Below are 19,741 nucleotides of genomic sequence, written 5' to 3'. Positions count from 1 at the left end.
TACACAATCCGGAAAATTAAAACTGTTTTGCAAGCTTTTATTCCCACGAAACGTCAGTCTGCGAGGATATTTATACTATTATTCTTTAGGATAACACATATTTTCGGCTCTGTCTGTATGAACAACTTGTATCCCGGGTAAAATTCAAGATATATTTCGGAGAATTAACATCATGTTGAGAAACTAAGCTTAATTTGCATCTTTATTGACGTGTTTTCCCCTGATATTCAACGTACTTTGCACGCCTACGAGTTTAACGGGGAATTTTTTTTTTAAGCTGGGCGTGATAAGGAAGGATGAGAAATAGACACCGAATATTGAAAACTGCATTAACGGCATGAAGACAGTTTTACCGATTGACCACATGAGTCATACGTAGCCGAAGGCAAATGGCAATTCACTTGAATTTTCAGTATGTTTAATAATACCGCAATTCGTATTTATCTTAAAAAGTGCAATTACAGAAAACAGATGAAGATAGTAACAAAAATGCAACAAAAATAACTCTCAGGTATTTCAAGGCATTTAAAGAAAGCAGGTGAAGAAATAAAGAAAAACATTGTGTCGGAAATAAGACCCACGTTGTGGCGTAATGTTAGTGCTGCACCTGCCGAGAAATCGGTGGCCGTTAAATTGAACCGACAACGGCCACTTTTTATAACAAATATCATACGAGCAGATTAGGCATTTGTTTCTAATATCAGTGGCAATTTTCTATCTATGGAAACCGATAAACAAATAAACAAATAAGCAAACGATGACAGAAACTTCAAGTAAAATGCGTCAGAACCGGTTGAGCAAAATATTCAATTATATCTGCGCAGTCGACTTCAAACAGACTTACGCGCGCACGTCAGTTACGAGTAAATTCTTAATTGAGAGGGCACCACGAGCCACATCATTTTGCTGATTTATACTTTAAAATGCGTAATAGAGATGGTAGAGATTATCAAAAAAATGAAAAAGTTTTCTTTTTGCGAAAAACTAACTATTGTAGGTATCAAACGGCAGAGTTCAACTCAAAGAAACCATTTTGGAGCTTCCTTACGTCATCGCTTAGCTCATTAAATACGTGCTGTCTGTGACGTAACCACATGGTCGAAAATTTTCTCTTTCAAAGATAAAGCTCAGCCGCAAAATGTCTGAAAATCAGAATTTTGTAACGTAGATTTGCCATCCAAAAATGATCGCATATTTGAAGGCGATTCGTTTGTGCCTTCTGATAAGCTTGGCTGTTCCAGGAAATGTTGCAAAGGGTCGGATTGCACGAGATCTTGATGATTTTAAGCCAAACGAGGTTGTTGAAGAGTTTAGCAAACACATGAAACATCTTGCAAATGACGCGAACGACTATAATGCACTTACGGTTAGTGGGGTTAAGATCTACATATTTTATAACTAAAATAAAACAAAAAAACAGAAATGTGAGAAATTGAGATTGTAGTGTTACAGAAGAACACGGTTTGCATGAAATTTGGCGAAAAATAAACTAACAAACAAGCGGGCTGGCGGAATTTCTTTAGATCGATTTACAAGGCGTCGATCACACTTAAAGAAATCCAGCCAATGACAGTTCTTGAAAATCACAGTTGTACAATTGAAAACTGATAGCAAGCTGCCGGTATTCTGCAAAAAAAAAAAAGACACTATGGGAAGCGTTCTGCGCACGTGTAAGTCCTAAACCTCTAAACAAGGACTCGGATTTTTCCATATACCATTTAGTGACAAGTGTTTTAAGGTAATAAGTCAATGAATAGATGCTTACCTACCAAATACTATTCGTAATGTATGATGTTTCCTCATTTCCATTTACAGGAAGATGTTCAGAGCTGGATTCAGGAAGCAGAAGACTTGAAGAGTCTCAATCTTGTGACAGGTCTTGCTGCGAAATTAGGGAAACATCTAATAACGAAAATTAAAGCTGTTGAGAGCATCGCTGTGGCAGTTTCGAGAGCTCTTGAGGAAAACAGACAACCCAGACAACGTAAGGGATTAAGGGAGATTACTCTTATCCGTTAAAAGGCCAGATCCAAAGCCACGCCCTAGATGCCATTCCTTGGACCGTTTACCTTTTCTCACTGTCATTCATTTACTTTTTATCTAAAATTTTTCATCTAAGTTCCTTGATTTTTGTTAGCATACCACCGATGCTGTGATTTGCCCGAAGAATTGGAGATAAAGTATGATCCGCGGTACAAGGAGAGTGTTACAGATGCTGTGATGTGTAAAATGCTGGCCCCACATCATTTACCGCAAAAAGAAGTTGACTTCTCGTCTGTGAAAACCGCGTTTGACACGAACAAATTACATGTAAGTGTAAATAAGAAAAAAACCTGAAAAGTAGAAAAGGAAAGGTACTTTGCAAGGGACGTCGGCACGTTTTGAAACGTGATGGGGCGGGGGAAAGGGGAGGTTATCGTAAACCAAGGCACACCTATACTCTAAAAAAAAATTTCCAAAATTTTCTTTCGTAATTCATTGCCAAGGAAGAAAACTCTCTTAAGTCTCAAAAGAGTCCAGTAAATCGAAATCGAGTATGGATAATGTGAAATTAAGCAACTGTTTCCAATAATGTTTTACAACATATTTTTTTTCGTCATGCGCAATCCTAATTGAACGATTTATAAAAAGATTACGAGGCTAAATATTTAACCAATCTGGCACGGTCGGATTACGATAGCTACCGCATCGAAACGAGGGGGCATGGGGCTCTACCCCCTTCAAATTTTAGTTACGTGGAGCAACAGCCCTCCTTTTCCCCAGGAAGAAAATTAGGAATTGGCTGTGACAAACTTGATAAGTCCATGCTATATTTAACAAACACAAACCGTAACGTAATCTTCTTCGTACCCGTTTTTTGCAGTGTCACGCAATACTCACTACCCAGAAGCTTCTTTTGTGGAGATTGCTGCGTGACATTCCGAAAAACGGCTGCGAAGTAGACTACTCGTGACTCAGCTCCATAAAATGTCTGGCGATATGTTTGTTGCAACTCTTCCACCCTCAATCGTTTACAAGTAATTAATAAAGATGCCAACTTCCTTTTGCCTCCTTTAAATGGAACCTGTATTTTCTGCTTTCCTTCCATAGACTAAATGGCAATATTTTGGATCCAAAGATGGAGCAATGTATAGTTTTCCTTCGTGCCGTGTTCCGAAGTGTGGCACTTTTGACCCCAGGATAAGACCCTGGTACGTGACCACTGCCACGCCGTCCCCTAAAAACATTGTTATTATGGTGGATTCCAGCACATCAATTGGTTATAACAAGACACTGGATGACGCGATGAAAACAGCTAAACTGGTGGTTAGCACACTCAATCCTCAAGACAAGGTTTGTGAGCTGTACTTTTCTGATACAAACGTCAAATCAAGTTAGTTACAGGTCTTCAGGTATATCTATTCCCATGGCAAAGTTCTAATAGGTTACATAGTTAGTCCGCTCGTGCGTGAGTGAGTCCATCAGTCAGCTCTTCTGCCTGTCAGAAGGCCACTCATTTAGTTAGTCAAGCAGTCAGTCGGTCAGAGCGGGTAGATCAGCAAGCAATCCGCCAGTCCGTCGATCAGTCAGTCACTAGGTCGGCAATCGGTGAGCGAGTGATTTTCTATCCTGTTTAGTCAAGTAACCATCCATTCAATAACTTATATTAAACAACGGGCCGCTCGTTCGTGCAGTCTATTAGGAAGCTGGTTTATCACCACTCATGCCTATGGTCATAGATTTACTGCTCGAGCAGGTGATAGAAAAACCGACAAATCAATCAACAGTCAACTTACAAAGACTCTACTGTTACTTCTTTTCCATAAATTTTTTCCGCAGGTATCGTTGATCCTCTTTAACTCAACAACCTTTTTGCCAGCTGACAAAGACGTTGACGAATGTTACAACACTACCATGGCATTTGCCAGCACATTTACCATCAACTACTTGAAATCTTTCATTAACAGTGCGCAACCGAGAGGTAGGAAAGCTACAGCCTATGCCGTAAACTCGTATTTTTTGAAGTATTTACCGGTGCCTACCTTTGAGCTGGCCCGAGCCGGAAAGGAATGGCAAACATATTGCTGAGATCATCGCACAGTCAGTCCATTTTGAGTTTAAGCGACATTTGGCAGCGTCAAAATTAGCAAAAATTATGTCCGTAAGGAAATGGGAAATTTCGTAGTCAACCAAGACTTCATCTGAATTCTTATATCTGTTGGGTTCTTCAAACCAAATAAGAATGAAGTTCCCTGAAAACCACAGAAAATATAGGAAACTGCAATGCACATCTACTTTGACTTGTTTTGGAGTTTTTGGAAGTGTGACCGCCATTCCTGTACTGGCATACTGGTCTAAATTAAATCTAAGATAAAAAAATAAAAAAGAAAAGAAACATATTTTTGCTGTTATCATCATTATCATTATCACTATCGTTACTATAATCGTTATCACTGCCGCTACCGTTTTCGTTAATGTAATCGTTATTGTCATCGTTACCATTACCGTTATCGTTGTCGTTACCGTTATCGTTACTATAATCGTCATCGTTATCGATGTCGTTATCGTTATCATTACTGTAATCGTTATCGTTGCTGTTATCGTTGTCATTATCGTTATCGCTACCGTTATCGTTGCTGTTAACGTTGTCGTGATCATTTTTTGAATTCATGAATTTCTGATGAGTTTGCTTTGTGTTGAACCAGGTGGTACACGATTTGTCAGAGCCTTCGCGAAAGCATTTCAGATCCTGAAAAACACAATAAAATCTTCTTCCGAGGCAATTAAAAAAAGACCCTCCATGTTTCTCCTGATCACCGACGGGGTAACCAGAAGTAAGAGCATCGAAAAGAATAGCTTGAAAGCGATCAAGAAAGAATACAAAGATTTTAAACAGGAAGTACAACTCATTACTTCGTTCAAGGTGCTAACATTACTGCTTGGAGGCAAAGTCCAGAAAAAGGGATCGTTCTTGAAAGTTCTGATGAATGAAATGGTAAGAGCGCAAAAATACCACAAGAAAAAAAATAAAACAAGAATTTAATTTGTTAGTGAATTACGATGAAATTCTTGCCCCAACCTCCCACTTTGACTCTTTTAACTCCCAGGAATGACAAAAAAAGAATTTTTCCAATACGTTTTCGAGCAAAAGGGTATCGAGAAGAAAGAAACAATTCAATAGTCAGATATTTTCTTATTCAACTCTAGGACTAAGAAAATGTAGAGAATTGAAATTCAGATCTGGGGTTAAGAGGGTCACCTTGAAAAACAGCAGCAACAACAATAGCAACAACCTCAAAACATTGTTATCATTACACAGGGCGGCAAACTAATGACTACAGATGGTACGAAAGACTCCTTTTCCAAACTAAAGGGTTACTTTGACTATCTGATGGAAGTTACACCGGCTCGACAAAGTCTGGCAGTCCTCTCTCCACCCTATGTGGATGCGTGGGGATTGGGTAAGAAATTATGTCGAAGAGACTTGTAGAAAAGCTTCGTCAGAACCGTTCACTAGCCTTGATGGAAGAATTGGCTGATAACAGTGACCGTCAGATTATCAGTTTGGGTGTCCGTTTTGTCTCATCGAGATATAATAGGGTTGACTAGGGGAATACTCACTATTTATTGCCTGGGGTGGGAGGTGGAAGATTTTTTTCGGTGGGAAGGGATCATATGGTTTTATGGGAGAACTGAAAGGAGATCAGTTGTCGCCAACAGAAATTTAAAGCCAATTTACTTTACAAGGAAATTATAAGAATACTACAGAGCCTTATGGGAGATCAGATAAATTTCATCTTGACACAACAAAATCCCCCAGCCCTCCAGTGGATAAATAATGAAAAATGGTAAGATTTGAGCTCTAAGATGACGTAAAGAATTTTTTTTCGTATTGTCACGAGCGTGAGACAAAAAAGAAATTCTGATTCATGGAGAGATCGCACCTCAACCTCTTACCTTCGGATTCCATGGTCCGATGTTTAACCACTGAGCCACAGAGAAAAAAAAATGGTCGAGGTTCATATGTGACACTTATTCCATACTGCTAGGATCAGGCATTTCGAAAGCGTCATAGCATGTGAGTGAACAAAATAAAATAGCAAAGATAGTTGAGTGTTCAATGTTGATTCAACTTTTGTCTCCAGGCTATATGGTAACAGCAGCAAGTGCCTACTTCTATGACAATGCACTGGCAGGTGTAGCTGGTGTAGATATCCCCATGACCGATTTGTTGGCTTATGTTCAGTATTACAACCAGGCTGGTCCCAATACTTATGCATTCCTCGTTGCTATCAAGTCTGGTCATGTGATGAGTCATCCCAAACTTCCGAAACCGGAGTCAATATCTGAGGATCCGAATTCAGTGAACATTTTTGAACTTGAACCGGGAAAAGAATTTAGGCGTTTATTTGACGAAGTGAAGGAGACCGGCGAACCACGGTGAGTCGCAAATTATTCACAGTTTGACGACTTCCACCCGTTGCCCGTGAATCAATAATTGGATCTTGTGCAATTTTGAAAGCCTTGGTTGACATATTAGAGCCCTTTTCGACTGTGTGTCGTAAAATCAAAATCAATATAATCACCACGGCCAATCAGAAGACAAGCTAATACCTTGAAGAGCCAATACGAATTCCAAAACCAAAGAACAAAGTGCTGTGGCCTCAATGTTGCATCTGATTGGTTGAGAGAGTGGCGAAAGTTTTCTGGACCAATCACAGAGCGAACAAAAGCAAAAACAAAGAAAACAGATAAATACCGGATTATTCTCGAACTCAATAATCCCTAGTCCATCAACTTGTCGGCTGATAGTCGATGCACATTTCAGTCGATAATCGGATGATCGCTGGCCGATAATTTACCAACAATCAATCGATAGCTGGCCGATGTTGAGATGCACGTGCTTATTTTCGCTATGTATGAGTCGTCAAAAAAGTATTATTTTTCGATGGTCGAGTGCGACAACGTCAATCTGAGACGGTAACCCGAAAACCACAACCATTAAAGCCTTGTCGATGCATACTTGTAAGAAGATGCATTTGTGCGCTAAAACTAGAATGGATAAAAAATTCTGATTTTGAAACTTCCTTGACATGTTTTCCTCACTGTTTTTTTTGTTTTTTTTTTCATTGTTGTGTTTTTTTTGTTTTTTTTTCATTGTTGTGTTTTTAAAATTTTTTTTTTAGAGAGAAAGAATTCCCGCGGAGGCTTTCTACTTCCAGGGGAGGAGTATTGGGAGACGGAGTTCAAACAGAAATAATAAGTTATTCGTATGCCTGTGCGCCTGTTGAACTTGGAACCGACAGAGGAAAAGAATACATGGTTTGTGTTGCTCTCGCAAAAGGAGACACTGGAGAAAAGTACGCGAACAGGCTTATCAGTGAGTAATTTCTTGATTCCCTACTGTTTCGAACTCATATTTATGTATTTTTCATGGCATAGAATCGGGGAGTAGGTTTCTATGAAATTTGAAAATGATAATTCATTCGAGGTATATCAGGCGTTCTTGTTCTCAGATGATAACTCTTAAAGAGAAGTTGTTTTGACGTCTCGCTTAAATTCGGAGATTGGTTAACTCGACAACTTTCTAAATGTTCCGTGTCGGGCACGCATTCTGTAGAGAGGGGTTGAGATGAGAAAAGCTTCCCCCTCAAATTTAGAAATTCTATTGTGAAAAAAACCTCAGTATAATTTTTTTTCTCTGAAAAATGTTCTATTACATCTGACCAAGCAATGACTATTTCACTTAGCAAACTCAATGTCAGCAAATCCTATCGCCTATCACCGTATGGATGTTCGCGCGGAGACTACGACTTGTTATCATACGGACAGTCTGTCTTATCCAGGTAAGATCGGGCAGTTTCTCTGTGTATAGGGGTGGGGCGGGAGGGGATGGGGGCTGGAAGGTGGAAGGAAGAAGGAAGTAAGAGAAGTCAGAACTTTGCCATCAGAGTAGAGATGCGAGAGCTTGAACGGTTAACGGTTGAAGCTTACAAAGGCGTTAGCAGTCTTAATATCACAACTAGATTGAATGCGATAGATTTGAACGACGACGTGTTTAGCCAATCAATGGCTTGATGTTGAGTTCACTTGTACACTATAACAATCTTTTTAGCACTCTAGGTTCTGTAGCAGGTTGTGTCACCTAAAATATTAGGTCGGTATGAGGATAGCTCAGGGTGCCGATCGGCACAGATTGCAAATCAAGAAATTTTAAAAAAGCTTCAAGCTAGATTTTCATCGAAGACAAGCTCTAGCTTAGCGCTTTTCAAAGAGGTTTTAGAAGACGGTTTACAGAGAAAATTCGACAACCCGAATAAAAGTGAACACCATAAATGCCATGACCCTTGTGAAAACAGAATACCAAATATCCAGTTTACGCATAGAGGGAAGTGAAATAGAGGGGACAGAGAGAAGTGAAATATGCCTTCGCTTAGATCAACCTTAGTATTTCTTTTCCTCAGATCGCTCCGTAGTTAAATTCAGCGCAAAGGCTTTCATTGATCCTGCAAATTATCTAGAGGTAGCAGAAAACGCCACAGCTGTCCGAGAGTATGTTCGGGAGCTACGCTCATTCCTCTATTTACACAAGGCTGGTGATAAATTTGATGTCAATCAGATCATGACAGCCGTATTGACCTCACGAGCGGATGAAGCTTGGTTGTCTCGAGAAAATCAGTATAAGTATTTGAGGAAATTTGTGCGTCGTTACATTGGGACCTACAATGGCGTCTTAAGGCTGTTTCCCGGAGCACCTCTGCCTCCTAATTTTGATCATACCACTCGCTCATGGTAAGCTGGGGTGTGTTTGGGGTATCAGGTGGTTAAATTTGAACTACCGATTGCTCCCCTCCCCGCGGGCTCTAAAGTATACTAATAATCTCTACGCATCAGCAATCACTCTTTATACCTTCCCCACCCCCCATTATAATCTGATAGCAACCACTGATTCCTTTTCCATTCCCTCTCTAAACCATGTGATCCCAAAACCACATTGTGGACCGTAATCGGGCATTGGTGTCTAAAATCTGGCATTAGTGTCCAAATCAGAAGATATTGTAAAAAGTCAGATACTAGTCTCCAAAATTGGACACTAGTATCTAAAATCGGAACATTGAGTCTAAAATGAGACACTAGTGTCTAAACTCGGACCTAAGTGTCTAAACTCGGACACCAGTACCTAAAATCGGACACTACTGTCCATAATCGGACCCTAGTGTCCAAAATCGGATAATAGTTTCAAAATTCGGACATTATTTCCAAATTCGGAAATTCAAGTCTCACATTGGATACCTGAGTCCCAAATCAGACACGAGTGTCAAAATAGGACACTAGTGTCAAAAAACGGTTGCTAACGTCGTCCTTGCCTGCCTCCTAGTGTCTAAAATCGGAACCTGGTGTCTAAATTGAGACACTAGTGTCTAACATCCGACACTAGTGTCCAAAATCGCACACCTGTGTCAAACATCGGACACTACTGTCACTAGAGTTCAAAATGGGACACTTGCAACCAAAATTGCACCCTAGTGTCTAAAATGAGACGCAAGTGTCCAAAAGCGATGCCTGATTCTTGTTGTCTAAAATCGGACACCAGTGATTGAAATGGAACTCTATTGTCCAAAATCGGACAGAAGTGTTCAAATTGGGACACTGGTGTCCAAAATAGGACATAAGTGTCCAAATCGGATACTAGTGTCGTCCCGTGCCTGCTTCCTCGCCACTGAAAACCTTTGTTTGGTTGAAAATACCAGATTTAACTTGTTACATCTTTTTTATTTTTTCGAGTTTCGGTGCATAAGACATAATCTTATTTATATTTTCGTGACTGATTTCGATTATCAGCTTTTTCTTGTAACTGTTTTCAGGTTATTTTTTTAATTGATTAAAGATTGGATCAATATCAGTATCTAGGCAACTGCCCACCTACCCCTCCCCTGACCCAACATTAACCCTAACTTAGGGGAGGGATAGGTGCGCAGTTGCCTAGATACTGATATTGATCCTAAAGGTTTAGGCTCTGACTGTTTTTATCTACGTTTTATATAAATTGTTTGTTTCTTTTAGGTACCTTCGTGCTGTTGCAAATCGCCCAGACTTCATATCTTTTGCAGCCCCATATCTAGATCCTCTAGGTGCTGGTTTCATTGTTTCAATCAGTCAGTCTATCAGAACTTCATATGGTAGAAAAAACTTGTTTGGTGTCGTGGGAGGTGATCTTACTGTCTCAAACTTTGGCGCACACTTCAAAAAAAAAGTTGGAAAAAAGTGCTTAGATTCCAAAGGGAGCCTGCGTTGCTTTCTCCTGGACTCAAGCGGTTATGTGGTTTATCATCCAACCTTTGAAGATGTTGGTGACAATCCGAATAAGGTTCTCAATAGACACATCACGATTATGCACGCCGGTATAGCAAGGAATTTGATCAAGAACGGTAAAATGGTCAAGAAGGAATGCCAGAACTTTATCCTCTTAAAGCTGCAACGATTCTATGAGGTACACAGTAATTTAAGGTGCAGCAGTGCTAAACCTATAAATGAGTTAAGTGTCTAACGAAACTGTGGTGCTGCGCTGGTGGGTAAGGGGAAGATGGAGGGGGTAGGGGAAAGGGGTAGGAGTTAGGGGGTAGGGGGTAGGGGAAGGGGGTAGGGGGTATGTGTAGGGGGTAGGGGGTAGGGGGTGAAAAGTTTATAAAGCTGATGTTTCGAGCATTAGCCGTACAGTCAGCGAATTTAGCTTTTGAGAAATATTGGAGGTCTACTTTGAGAAAACCTTTAACCCTTTCACCCCTAGGAGTGATTAAGATTTAATTTCTCCATATATTGCCAACCTTAAATCAAGTAGCAAGGTCACGAGAATAAAGGAATGATCACCAACTTAAGAAGCTATTGATTGTTTTAAAAAAAAAGTCTCCTTGTCAGCACCTTAGAAGGTGTATAGAGAACAGTATGGAGAATATGCATCCTGATATGAGGGTATAAAGCTTTAAACCTCTTGACAATGTTCATGCTCTCGAGAATACTTTGTTAAATTTTATTCTCAAGCAGTAGCATCATTTAAGTATGATAACTGGCTAGCAGGGGACGTTAAAGAAATTGCACACTTCTCGCACAGAGTAGGAAAGTAGCTCCCGATGTTGTGGTCTGGCCTTGTCATTGTTTATACAGATCCACATTTAAACCAGCATTAAGCTAAACTGGGCCAGCGTGTCTAAATGTCGCAAATACATACATATTTGCCCATCTTAGACTCGGCAGCAAAAACTTTCAATAGAACAAAACCTCGAGTATGTTTGGTGTGAAAAATAATTGAAACTTTCGTATCTCTTATACTCTGTTTCAGATCAAGATAGAAAACGGCCTATATATAGGTACACTTGGAAAAAAGAGTCATTGTCGTTCATACGCAATCATTGAAGTTCCCGAAACAAACGTATTTGTGGTTGTTACCAAAAGTTCTACGTGCCTCATAAACCGTGATGCGTGCACCTGCGGATACGTGTGCAGGCATCACGAGAGCACGCATTGTGAGTGTCCGTGTAAAGCTCGCTTGACATACAACATCTGTAACGCAAGCCTCACTAAAGAGAGGTAAGTGATTTGGAAACAACTTTCACGACCGACAATCAGGGTCTAAAAATAACTGAGGAGAACTTCCTGCGTTACCTACGACATTTGCAACTGGTTAGACATTCGGATAAGGATAAGGACGGTAAACCGTAGGCCCCGTCTTCTGTATCTTCTCTGTACTGATTAGCAAGGAACGTTAAAGCAATCTGGCCAAAGTTTCCCGCAAAGTGTCGTAAGTCAACCCAGAAAACCTTCCTAGGAGGAAATTTAATAAAACTAATGCACTGTACTGTACTGCTTTTCTTCATGGAACACAAATGAGTTTTGTTGAAAGTAGTTCAGCAAACACTGGGTGTATCAGGATGATGTCCTTTTGAACACGTGGAGTTGCATCATAAGTCAAAGCTTTTCTAAGACTTTGTAGAAAGATGAATCACGAGTTTAAACCTGAGGGTCTGTCAATTCGCTTTTGAGTTGAGGGCACGTGGAGCTAAGGAGTTTTTCTGTGTTGTGCTGTGGTGACCCTATGAGTCAGATTTATGGTCAAAATAGGTTATGAAACAAATGGGAATTTTTCCCAGTACATTTTTCAAAGGATCAATGTCAGTGTCTAAACAATTGCGCACCTACCCCTCCCCTAACCCAACATGAACACTAACTTGTGATCAGTTTACTTTTGTTGATTTAGGGGAGGGGTAGGTGCGCAGTTGTTCAGATAGCTACCTTTAAACACAGGTTTAGAGCGCCTTGGTTTGATTCTTTAATATTTAATTGTTGTTCTACATATAATATCTCAAATCTTACGTGTTAACCTTATAAATAAATTATAAGTAACTGTATTATGTTCTATTGTTTAGCAACATCCCGCTGTGCACCCAGCCTTCGCCTTCAGTACCAAAGCGTGGGCCTCTAAAGGTGAATTCCGCTGACCTTGGAAGATGCATCAGCGTGCACTGCGAGCGGTACGATGAAAAAGAGTGCAATGAGATATTCGGGTGTTTCTGGTGTAACAGGGAAGCTGATGGCTCGCTTCTCAAGGAACCCAAATGTATGAGTGACCTACAGTGTTATGATGGAGTGATGGATCAAGAGAACCCCTTTTTGTTACCAGAGGTTCCGAGAAGACGGATTCATGGGGGTCGAAAACTGAACAAGATGTTACTTATCATAATAGGATCAAGCGCCGGAGGACTTCTTATTATCATTTTGATCGTTGTTGTATGCTGCCTGCACAAGAAGAAATTCCAATATGAACAAGAGCAAATGGAATTTCAAGCAATGGATATGTTGATAGACCCTACGACTGTGATAGATGCGAACGAAGGATTCAACCAAATGTCGTTGAACTATCCTGGCCAAAGTAAAGCTATGCAATCAACGATGGCGTTGAATTATCCTGGCAAAAGTATCGTCAGGCAGTCAAAAATGACGTTAAATTACCCCGGCAAAGGAGCAGGTAGGCAGTCAAAAATGACGTTAAATTACCCCGGCCAAAGCACTGTTCAGGCCCCGATGCAGTTGAACTACCCCGGTCAAAGCACCGTACAGGCCCCGATGCAGCTGAACTACCCCGGTCAAAGCACCGTACAGGCCCCAATGCAGCTGAACTACCCTGGTCAAAGCACCGCAAAGGCCCCCATGCAGTTGAACTACCCCGGCCAAAGTACAGTTGTGCCGTCCAACATGCAGATGAGGCTGGGCGGTCAGGGTATGGGTTACTCAACCCAAGCTATGTCTGGGATGTGGCCGAAAAGGTATGGTCAATCACGGATCATGTCCCTTGACCCAAAGCTGAGCGCCATGCAGACACCGCAGGCTCCTGGTGGTCAACGTGGGAGGCCTACTGCCGGAAGGCGCAGACCTGGACCAAACCGACATGTTTCATTCACTGACGACGTTCAACGCCAAGAAATACAAAAGCCCGCGCCCATTTCCGGAGATGAACCGATAGTTACCGACGAAAATGGTGACTCCGAAGACTGACATTCATTCCTTTATTACAAGTGATTTGTTTTGTTTTGGATTTTCTAAAATCTTACTGTATTTCATGGTTTTCTTTTTTCGGCATTTTAAGCTAAATCACTTACACTGGCTTTCAACAAATAACTTTCTGAATTATGTACTGAGTTGCTATTTCAAAACGAATAAAAAATGAAGCTGGGCTAACAGGTGTGTCACTGTTTAGTAAGGCTGATAACTGTGTTTGAAGGCCGTCACACGAATCCGGTATCCCCATGTAAGAGGAAAGCCTCTTTTGGCATAACTCGTTCAATTTCACACGATTTCACGAATTAAACCTGGATATTAATTTAAGCGAATTTGATCTGCTAAAAATAATGGAGGTAGCAGATTAAAGTTCACTTTCTTACGTGGTTGAAAGACGAGGTCTTTTTTTTTCATTTAAGTTTGAAGTGAACTTCTTAGCACATAGCCAACCAGAAAAACTTAGAGGAAATAAATTTATTTTAATTTTAGGTCATTTAAATTATTACAAGACACTGTTGAAGAAGTATCATTGGCAAATAATCTCGTAAAGAAAAAAAAAACACATAAAAAATATATGGATTTTGAAGCGATAAATATGTTTGCCGTAGAAACAAAACCTAAATCGATGAACCCTACGGATGTAACCACAGTCAATATCGACTAAGGATCAATAAACTGCTATAACTTCCGGCGTGCCAATGAGTTTGGGTGGCACTGGATGAGTTTTTTTGTCTCAAACAAAGTCAGGAATGTGGTCCTCAATGGAATGTACGTTTCCTTACAGATCACGTCCTCTGTTTCCCTCAAGGACGATAGGTGAGCTAGCAGAAGACTACGATTCTTTTTTTTTGAAAGCTGGAAAACTGCAAAAAAACAAAACGTGGTCGGTTCTGTCAACACCTCCGTGAAAAACAGAGACTTAACCCTCGAGCAACCCCGATACAGGGGTTTATTTCGGCTCCTATAACGCTAAGAAGATTCATACTAAACATACGAGGAAACTAGAGGAAACGTACGCAGATGAACCGAAAGTTGTCTAGGGCCTAGCCACAAACGCGCAGAAGCCATTAACGGCTTGAAAATAACAAAATAAGAGGAAAACGAGAACGAAAATTACCTTTTAGGTAGAGAAATGCATAGCTTCCGAACATGAATTCCTAATCAAGTCTCTTTCGATATTAATAACAATGATAATAACAATATCGATTATCATAATAATAAAATTGATAATAAATTAACCAAACAACAGACAAAATATTATATGCATAAAAAAACATGTTGGATGCTCAACAGATATAGTGTTTGCAAAACGAACGACTCCTGTAGTTGCACGTCACACATCCAACATTCATTTGGTAAGTTTGAACAAGTGATCATCTACTTGAACAGTTCGATTACCCGCACAAGTGCACCATGTACTTTGAGTTACATGTCATGGTATTCTAACACATCTACACCAGATCTTTTCAACAGCAAATTAAATCAAGCATTGCATCTACATTCTTCTATGCTACACAGATCTAGAAACTCTGGTTTTTCGGTATCGTGAAGAGTGATGAAATTCAAGCTACGTTGTTTGAGAGGCATGGGTGATGAATTATACAAACATTAGACTAACGCCATTAGACTAGCTGCGATATATACATTGGCGTGCGTGTGTTAAATACCTGCGAATGAAGTACTACGTGATCTGATGGGATCTTTCCCATTCATAATTTTCCAGCTTCCTTTTCTCACATCATAGGAGGCTTTAATCTTCAGCTCTCATCCTACTTTTCTATGAGAAATAAGTCGCTGTAGCCGACTTTTAAGTAATCGAATCGCAGATGAATAGTGCACGTATAAGCTCACTTGGTGCATGACTTGCTTGGCTATCGACGAAATCTTGATCATAAAAAACCGAAAGAGTCGTTTTCCCTCTCACTTCGCACACAGATTGAATTACTTTCGAAGTGAAACTGGAGGTTTCTTCAAAGTCCGCGTAAAATAGTGGTTCCAAACACAAAATAGATTACTTGCTGGTTACGATTAATTTTCATAAAGGTGCTGGATGATGTTTAACTGCTGATTTTCATTAAACTATCCAAGGCCTCACTCTCGTCTTCCACTGCCGTGACAGAGATATCTTAGCATTTCGGCTTAACCTGGATTTAATTGACGTAATTATATGTTCTCTTGTGCATTTCTTTTTGAAATCGCTGGTTCCATCATTGTGGGAAAGACATAGCCACTCTATCATATAAAAGGATGCTACTCAAACATCGTCACACCCTTGAACTGAACACTGCAGTCTGAGCTTCGATAGGGATAAGAATGATGTATTTGTCGAATCTTCGCCTGAACGGGTGGAGGGGGGAGGAACTCCTTGAAATCTCCAACTAAGAACAAAAGCTTGATACCTTTCAATCTGATGTGCTTTAAGGACGTCTCTAATTAAATTACTGACAATAAAGGTCATGGCTGGCTGCCAAAGAAGATTTTGGCAACTTCGGTCTCGAAACAAAGGTAGTCTTGTGTAATTTTGATTTCCTCTTCTTTGTAATGCCGTCTAATCACGCGATTGACGTCTGTAATTAACATTCTCGTTTCTTAGTAAATTAAAGAATTTGGCTAGGAGTCTGATCCTCGTTAAGTCTCCTTTTACTAAAAGTTCCGCTCTTTCCTTGAAGTCAAAATCGTTCAATAGTTCTAACAAGTCTTAAGGTAGCCAGAAATTATCAAGAACAGTGAACAGAGTGAAAACCGAATTATACAATTATTCCAAATCACGAAGCTTCAATTCGAAGAAATCACAGATGCACAACATCTGATCCTGATCATCCTGTAAAACATCGCTCTGCTGCGTCATAACTAAATTCAAGTGAATGTGTCTCTAGGGTTTAAAGAATGGATGTCGGAGTCTTGAAGGAAGGATATCCTGGCTCACCATACCATGGTTGACTCAAATATATATCATTGCTTCCACGAGTGAAAGAGAGGGCAAAACCAATGAATGATCCTCCAAATTCAACGGCTCCAACCACATCCTAACGATATCCAAACGCCTTATTTTGTTTGTTTGTTTGTTTGTTTTTTAATAGCTATATTACTGCTAGCCATCTGCTTTAAATATTACTGTTCTGCGACCTCGGAAAATTTACTTGGACACAAAATTGATCTTTCGATTTTTTCACATTTTTCAGGCATTGGCTCCTGATTGGACCTGCTATATTGCGCGAATAGCAAATGACCAGCATGGGGTATTATCTCAGTAATATTCTTAGCAACCGTTGTTTTTTCTTGTCACGCAACGCGCTAATTTTGGGGGTAGGAGAACGTCCAAATTTTATGGTCACGCGATTTTGGCTTGAGATATTAGCAGTTCAGATTCAAATTTTAACCCTCTATAAAGACTCCTTAAAGCTACCTCATATTATGTATAAATTATTCAATTAAATTATGAGAATTGTTATCCTTTACCTCTCCTTTTAATATCGCGTGACGTACCCTAAATTCAGTTATTTGTTGGTCAATAACTTTGAAAGTGCTAGCTGGAGTACAGGGAAGAAGCCTTATAGGTAATAATAACAACAGGAGTGATTAAGATTTAATCCCTCCTCACATTGTCAACTTTAAATCAAAGAACAAGGTCACGAGAATAAAGAAAATGATCGCCAACTAAAGAAGCTCTTGATTAAGAAAAAAAGTCTCCTTGTCAACACCTTAGAAGGTGTATAAAGAAAAGTATGGAGAATATGCATACTGATATTAGGGTGTAAGGCTTTAACACTCCCGAAAATGTTCTTGTCCCACGAGAATACTTTGTTAAATTTTATTCTCAAGCAGAAGCATTATTCTAGTATCTTAACCGTGCCTGGTTGACTCACGTTGTGGAGCGCAGGACTGCCACACAGTAGGTTGAGGGTTCAAGCATTAGACCGGACTAACATTCAGTGTCTTAAAATAACTGAGGATAATGGTTAGACATTCTAGTCTCCTCGGATTATGACAATAAGCCGTGGGCCACGTCTCCTGCCTTTCCTCCGTACTGGCTAGCAGGGGACGTTAAAGAAACTGCACACTTCTCGCACAGAGTTGGAACTTAGCTCCCGGTGTTATGGTCTGGCTTAGTTATTGGTAATAAAGATCCCCATCTAAACCAACGTTAAGTTTAACTGGGCCAGCGTGTCTAAATATCGCAAATACATACATTTATACATATATGTTTGACTCATCTTAGCCTTGGCAGCAAAAACTTTCAATAGAACAAAACCTCGAGTATTTCCGATTTGAAAAACAACTGAAACTTTCGTATCTTTTATACTCTGTTTCAGATCAAGATCAAAAACGGCCTATATAAAGGTACACTTGAAAAGGAGCGTCATTGTCATTCGTAGGCTATCATTGAAGTTCCCCAAAGAAACGTATCTGTGGTTGTTTCCAAAAGTGCAACTCGCTTCACCAACCGGCCATGTACACCTGCGGCAACATGTGCAGGCATCACGAGAGCACGGATTGTGAGTGTCCGTGTAAAGCTCGCTTGGCATACAACATCTGTAACGCCAGCCTCACTCGCGAGAGATAAGTGATTTGGAAACAACTTTCACGACCAACAATCAGGGTCTAAAAATAACTGAAGAAAAAATTAGCTGCGTTACTTACGACATTTGCAATTGGTTAGACATTCGGATAAGGACGGTAAACAGGCACCGTCTTTTTTATCTTCTTTGTACTGATCAGCAAGGGGCGTTAAAGCAATCTGGCCAAAGTTCCCCGCAAAGTGCCGTAAGTCAACCCAGAAAACCCTCCCATTGGAGGAACACAAATAAGTTTTGTGAAAAGTAGTTCAGCAAACACTGACTGATTCAGGATGGTTTCCTCTTGAAAACGTGGCTCTGCATCATGAGTCGAAGTTTTTCTAAACACTTTGTAGAAAGATGAATCGCAAGTTTAAACTTGAGGGTCTGCCAGTTCGCTTTTGAGTTGAGGGCACATGGAGCTGAGGAGTTTTTCTGTGTGTGCTTTGGTGACCTTATGAGTCAGATTCATGCTCAAAATAGGTTATGAAACAAATGGGAATTTTTCCCATTACATTTTTCAAAGGACTGCATCAGTCAAGTTGGCGGTATCGACTATTCAAAGAATTAGCTCCTAAAAATTACGGATCAATGTCAGTATCTCAACAAATTCGCACCTACCTATACCCCTTCCCCAACCCAACATGAACACTAATTTGTGATCAGTTTACTTTTGTCGATTTAGGGGAGGGGTTGGTGCGCAGTTGTCCAAATAGCTACCTTTAAACACGGTTTTAGAGTGCCTTGCACAGCTATGCAATCAACGATGGCGTTGAACTACCCTCGCCAAAGTACCGTTAGACAGTCAAAAATGACGTTAAATTACCCCGGCCAAAGAGCAGGCAGGCAGTCAAATATGAGGCTAAATTACCCCGGCCAAAGCACCGTACAGGCCCCGATGTGGCTGAACTACCCCGGCTAACGTACAGTTATACCATTCAACATGCAGACGAGGCTGGGCGGTCAGGGCATGGGTTACTCAGCCCAAGCTATGTCTGGGATGTGGTCGACAACGTATGATCAGTCAGAGGTCGTGTCTTTTGCCCCACAGCAGAGCGCCATGCAGACACCGCAGGCTCCTGGTGGTCAACGTGGGAAGCCTACTGCCGGAAGGCGCAGACCCAGACCAGACCGACATGTTTTATTCACGGACGACGCTCAAGGTCGAAAAAAACAAGAGCCCGTGCCCATTTTCGGTGGTGAACCGATAGCTACCAACGAAAACGGTGACTTGTAAAGCCTGGCATCCATTCCTTTATTGCAAATGATTTGTTTTGATTGGACTTATGTGAAAACTTATTGTATTTTATGGTTTTCTCTTTGTGGCATTTAATGTTATATCCCCTTTCACTGGCTTTCAACCAACAACTTTCTGAATTCTGTACTGAGTTGCTGCTTCAAAACGAATGAAAAATGAAGAAGGGCTAACAGGAGTTTTAATGCTCAACGAGGTTGGTAACTGTAAGTGATGGTCTTCACACACATCCAGTATCCCCTTGTTAAAGGAAAGCTTCTTTTAGCATAACTCGTTAAATTTATCATGGTTTCTCGAATTAAAACCTGGATATGACCTTAGGCGAGAGACCAAGAGACGATAGGCGATAATGATAGTGAATAGATATGAATTAAGGGCTGGTATAACAGCTGAAGACCGG

At 40.4% G+C, this 19,741-nt stretch overlaps 1 protein-coding gene across 1 annotated transcript; it reads left to right on the top strand.

Annotated features, from left to right (window-relative positions):
• Window positions 1-1,052: 1,052 nt before the first annotated feature.
• LOC113684832 (VWFA and cache domain-containing protein 1) lies at window positions 1,053-13,710 on the top strand. The gene is made up of 14 exons (XM_089207051.1): window positions 1,053-1,366; window positions 1,816-1,984; window positions 2,138-2,310; window positions 3,091-3,333; window positions 3,820-3,961; window positions 4,686-4,975; window positions 5,300-5,441; window positions 6,126-6,420; window positions 7,167-7,360; window positions 7,731-7,826; window positions 8,445-8,772; window positions 10,045-10,471; window positions 11,318-11,565; window positions 12,402-13,710. Exons 1-14 carry the CDS (start codon window positions 1,184-1,186, stop codon window positions 13,525-13,527), a joined length of 4,056 nt encoding a protein of 1,351 aa, XP_089063177.1. The 5' UTR covers window positions 1,053-1,183; the 3' UTR covers window positions 13,528-13,710.
• Window positions 13,711-19,741: the final 6,031 nt, after the last annotated feature.

Source organism: Pocillopora damicornis, chromosome 5 (genome assembly GCF_964200805.1).
Source record: "Pocillopora damicornis chromosome 5, jaPocDami1.2, whole genome shotgun sequence".
In the NCBI taxonomy this organism is placed as follows: domain Eukaryota; kingdom Metazoa; phylum Cnidaria; class Anthozoa; order Scleractinia; family Pocilloporidae; genus Pocillopora; species Pocillopora damicornis.
This window is presented reverse-complemented; position numbering and strand designations above follow the sequence as displayed.

What these genes read in the sequence shown, in the direction of transcription:
- LOC113684832 (XM_089207051.1), top strand. Translation starts at nt 1,184, where the DNA reads ATGATCGCATATTTGAAGGCGATTCGTTTGTGCCTTCTGATAAGCTTG. An exon ending in TTGACACGAACAAATTACAT is followed by an intron (nt 2,311 to 3,090) that starts GTAAGTGTAAAT and finishes TTCCTTCCATAG; the next exon opens with ACTAAATGGCAATATTTTGG. An exon ending in GCAAGCCTCACTAAAGAGAG is followed by an intron (nt 11,566 to 12,401) that starts GTAAGTGATTTG and finishes TCTATTGTTTAG; the next exon opens with CAACATCCCGCTGTGCACCC.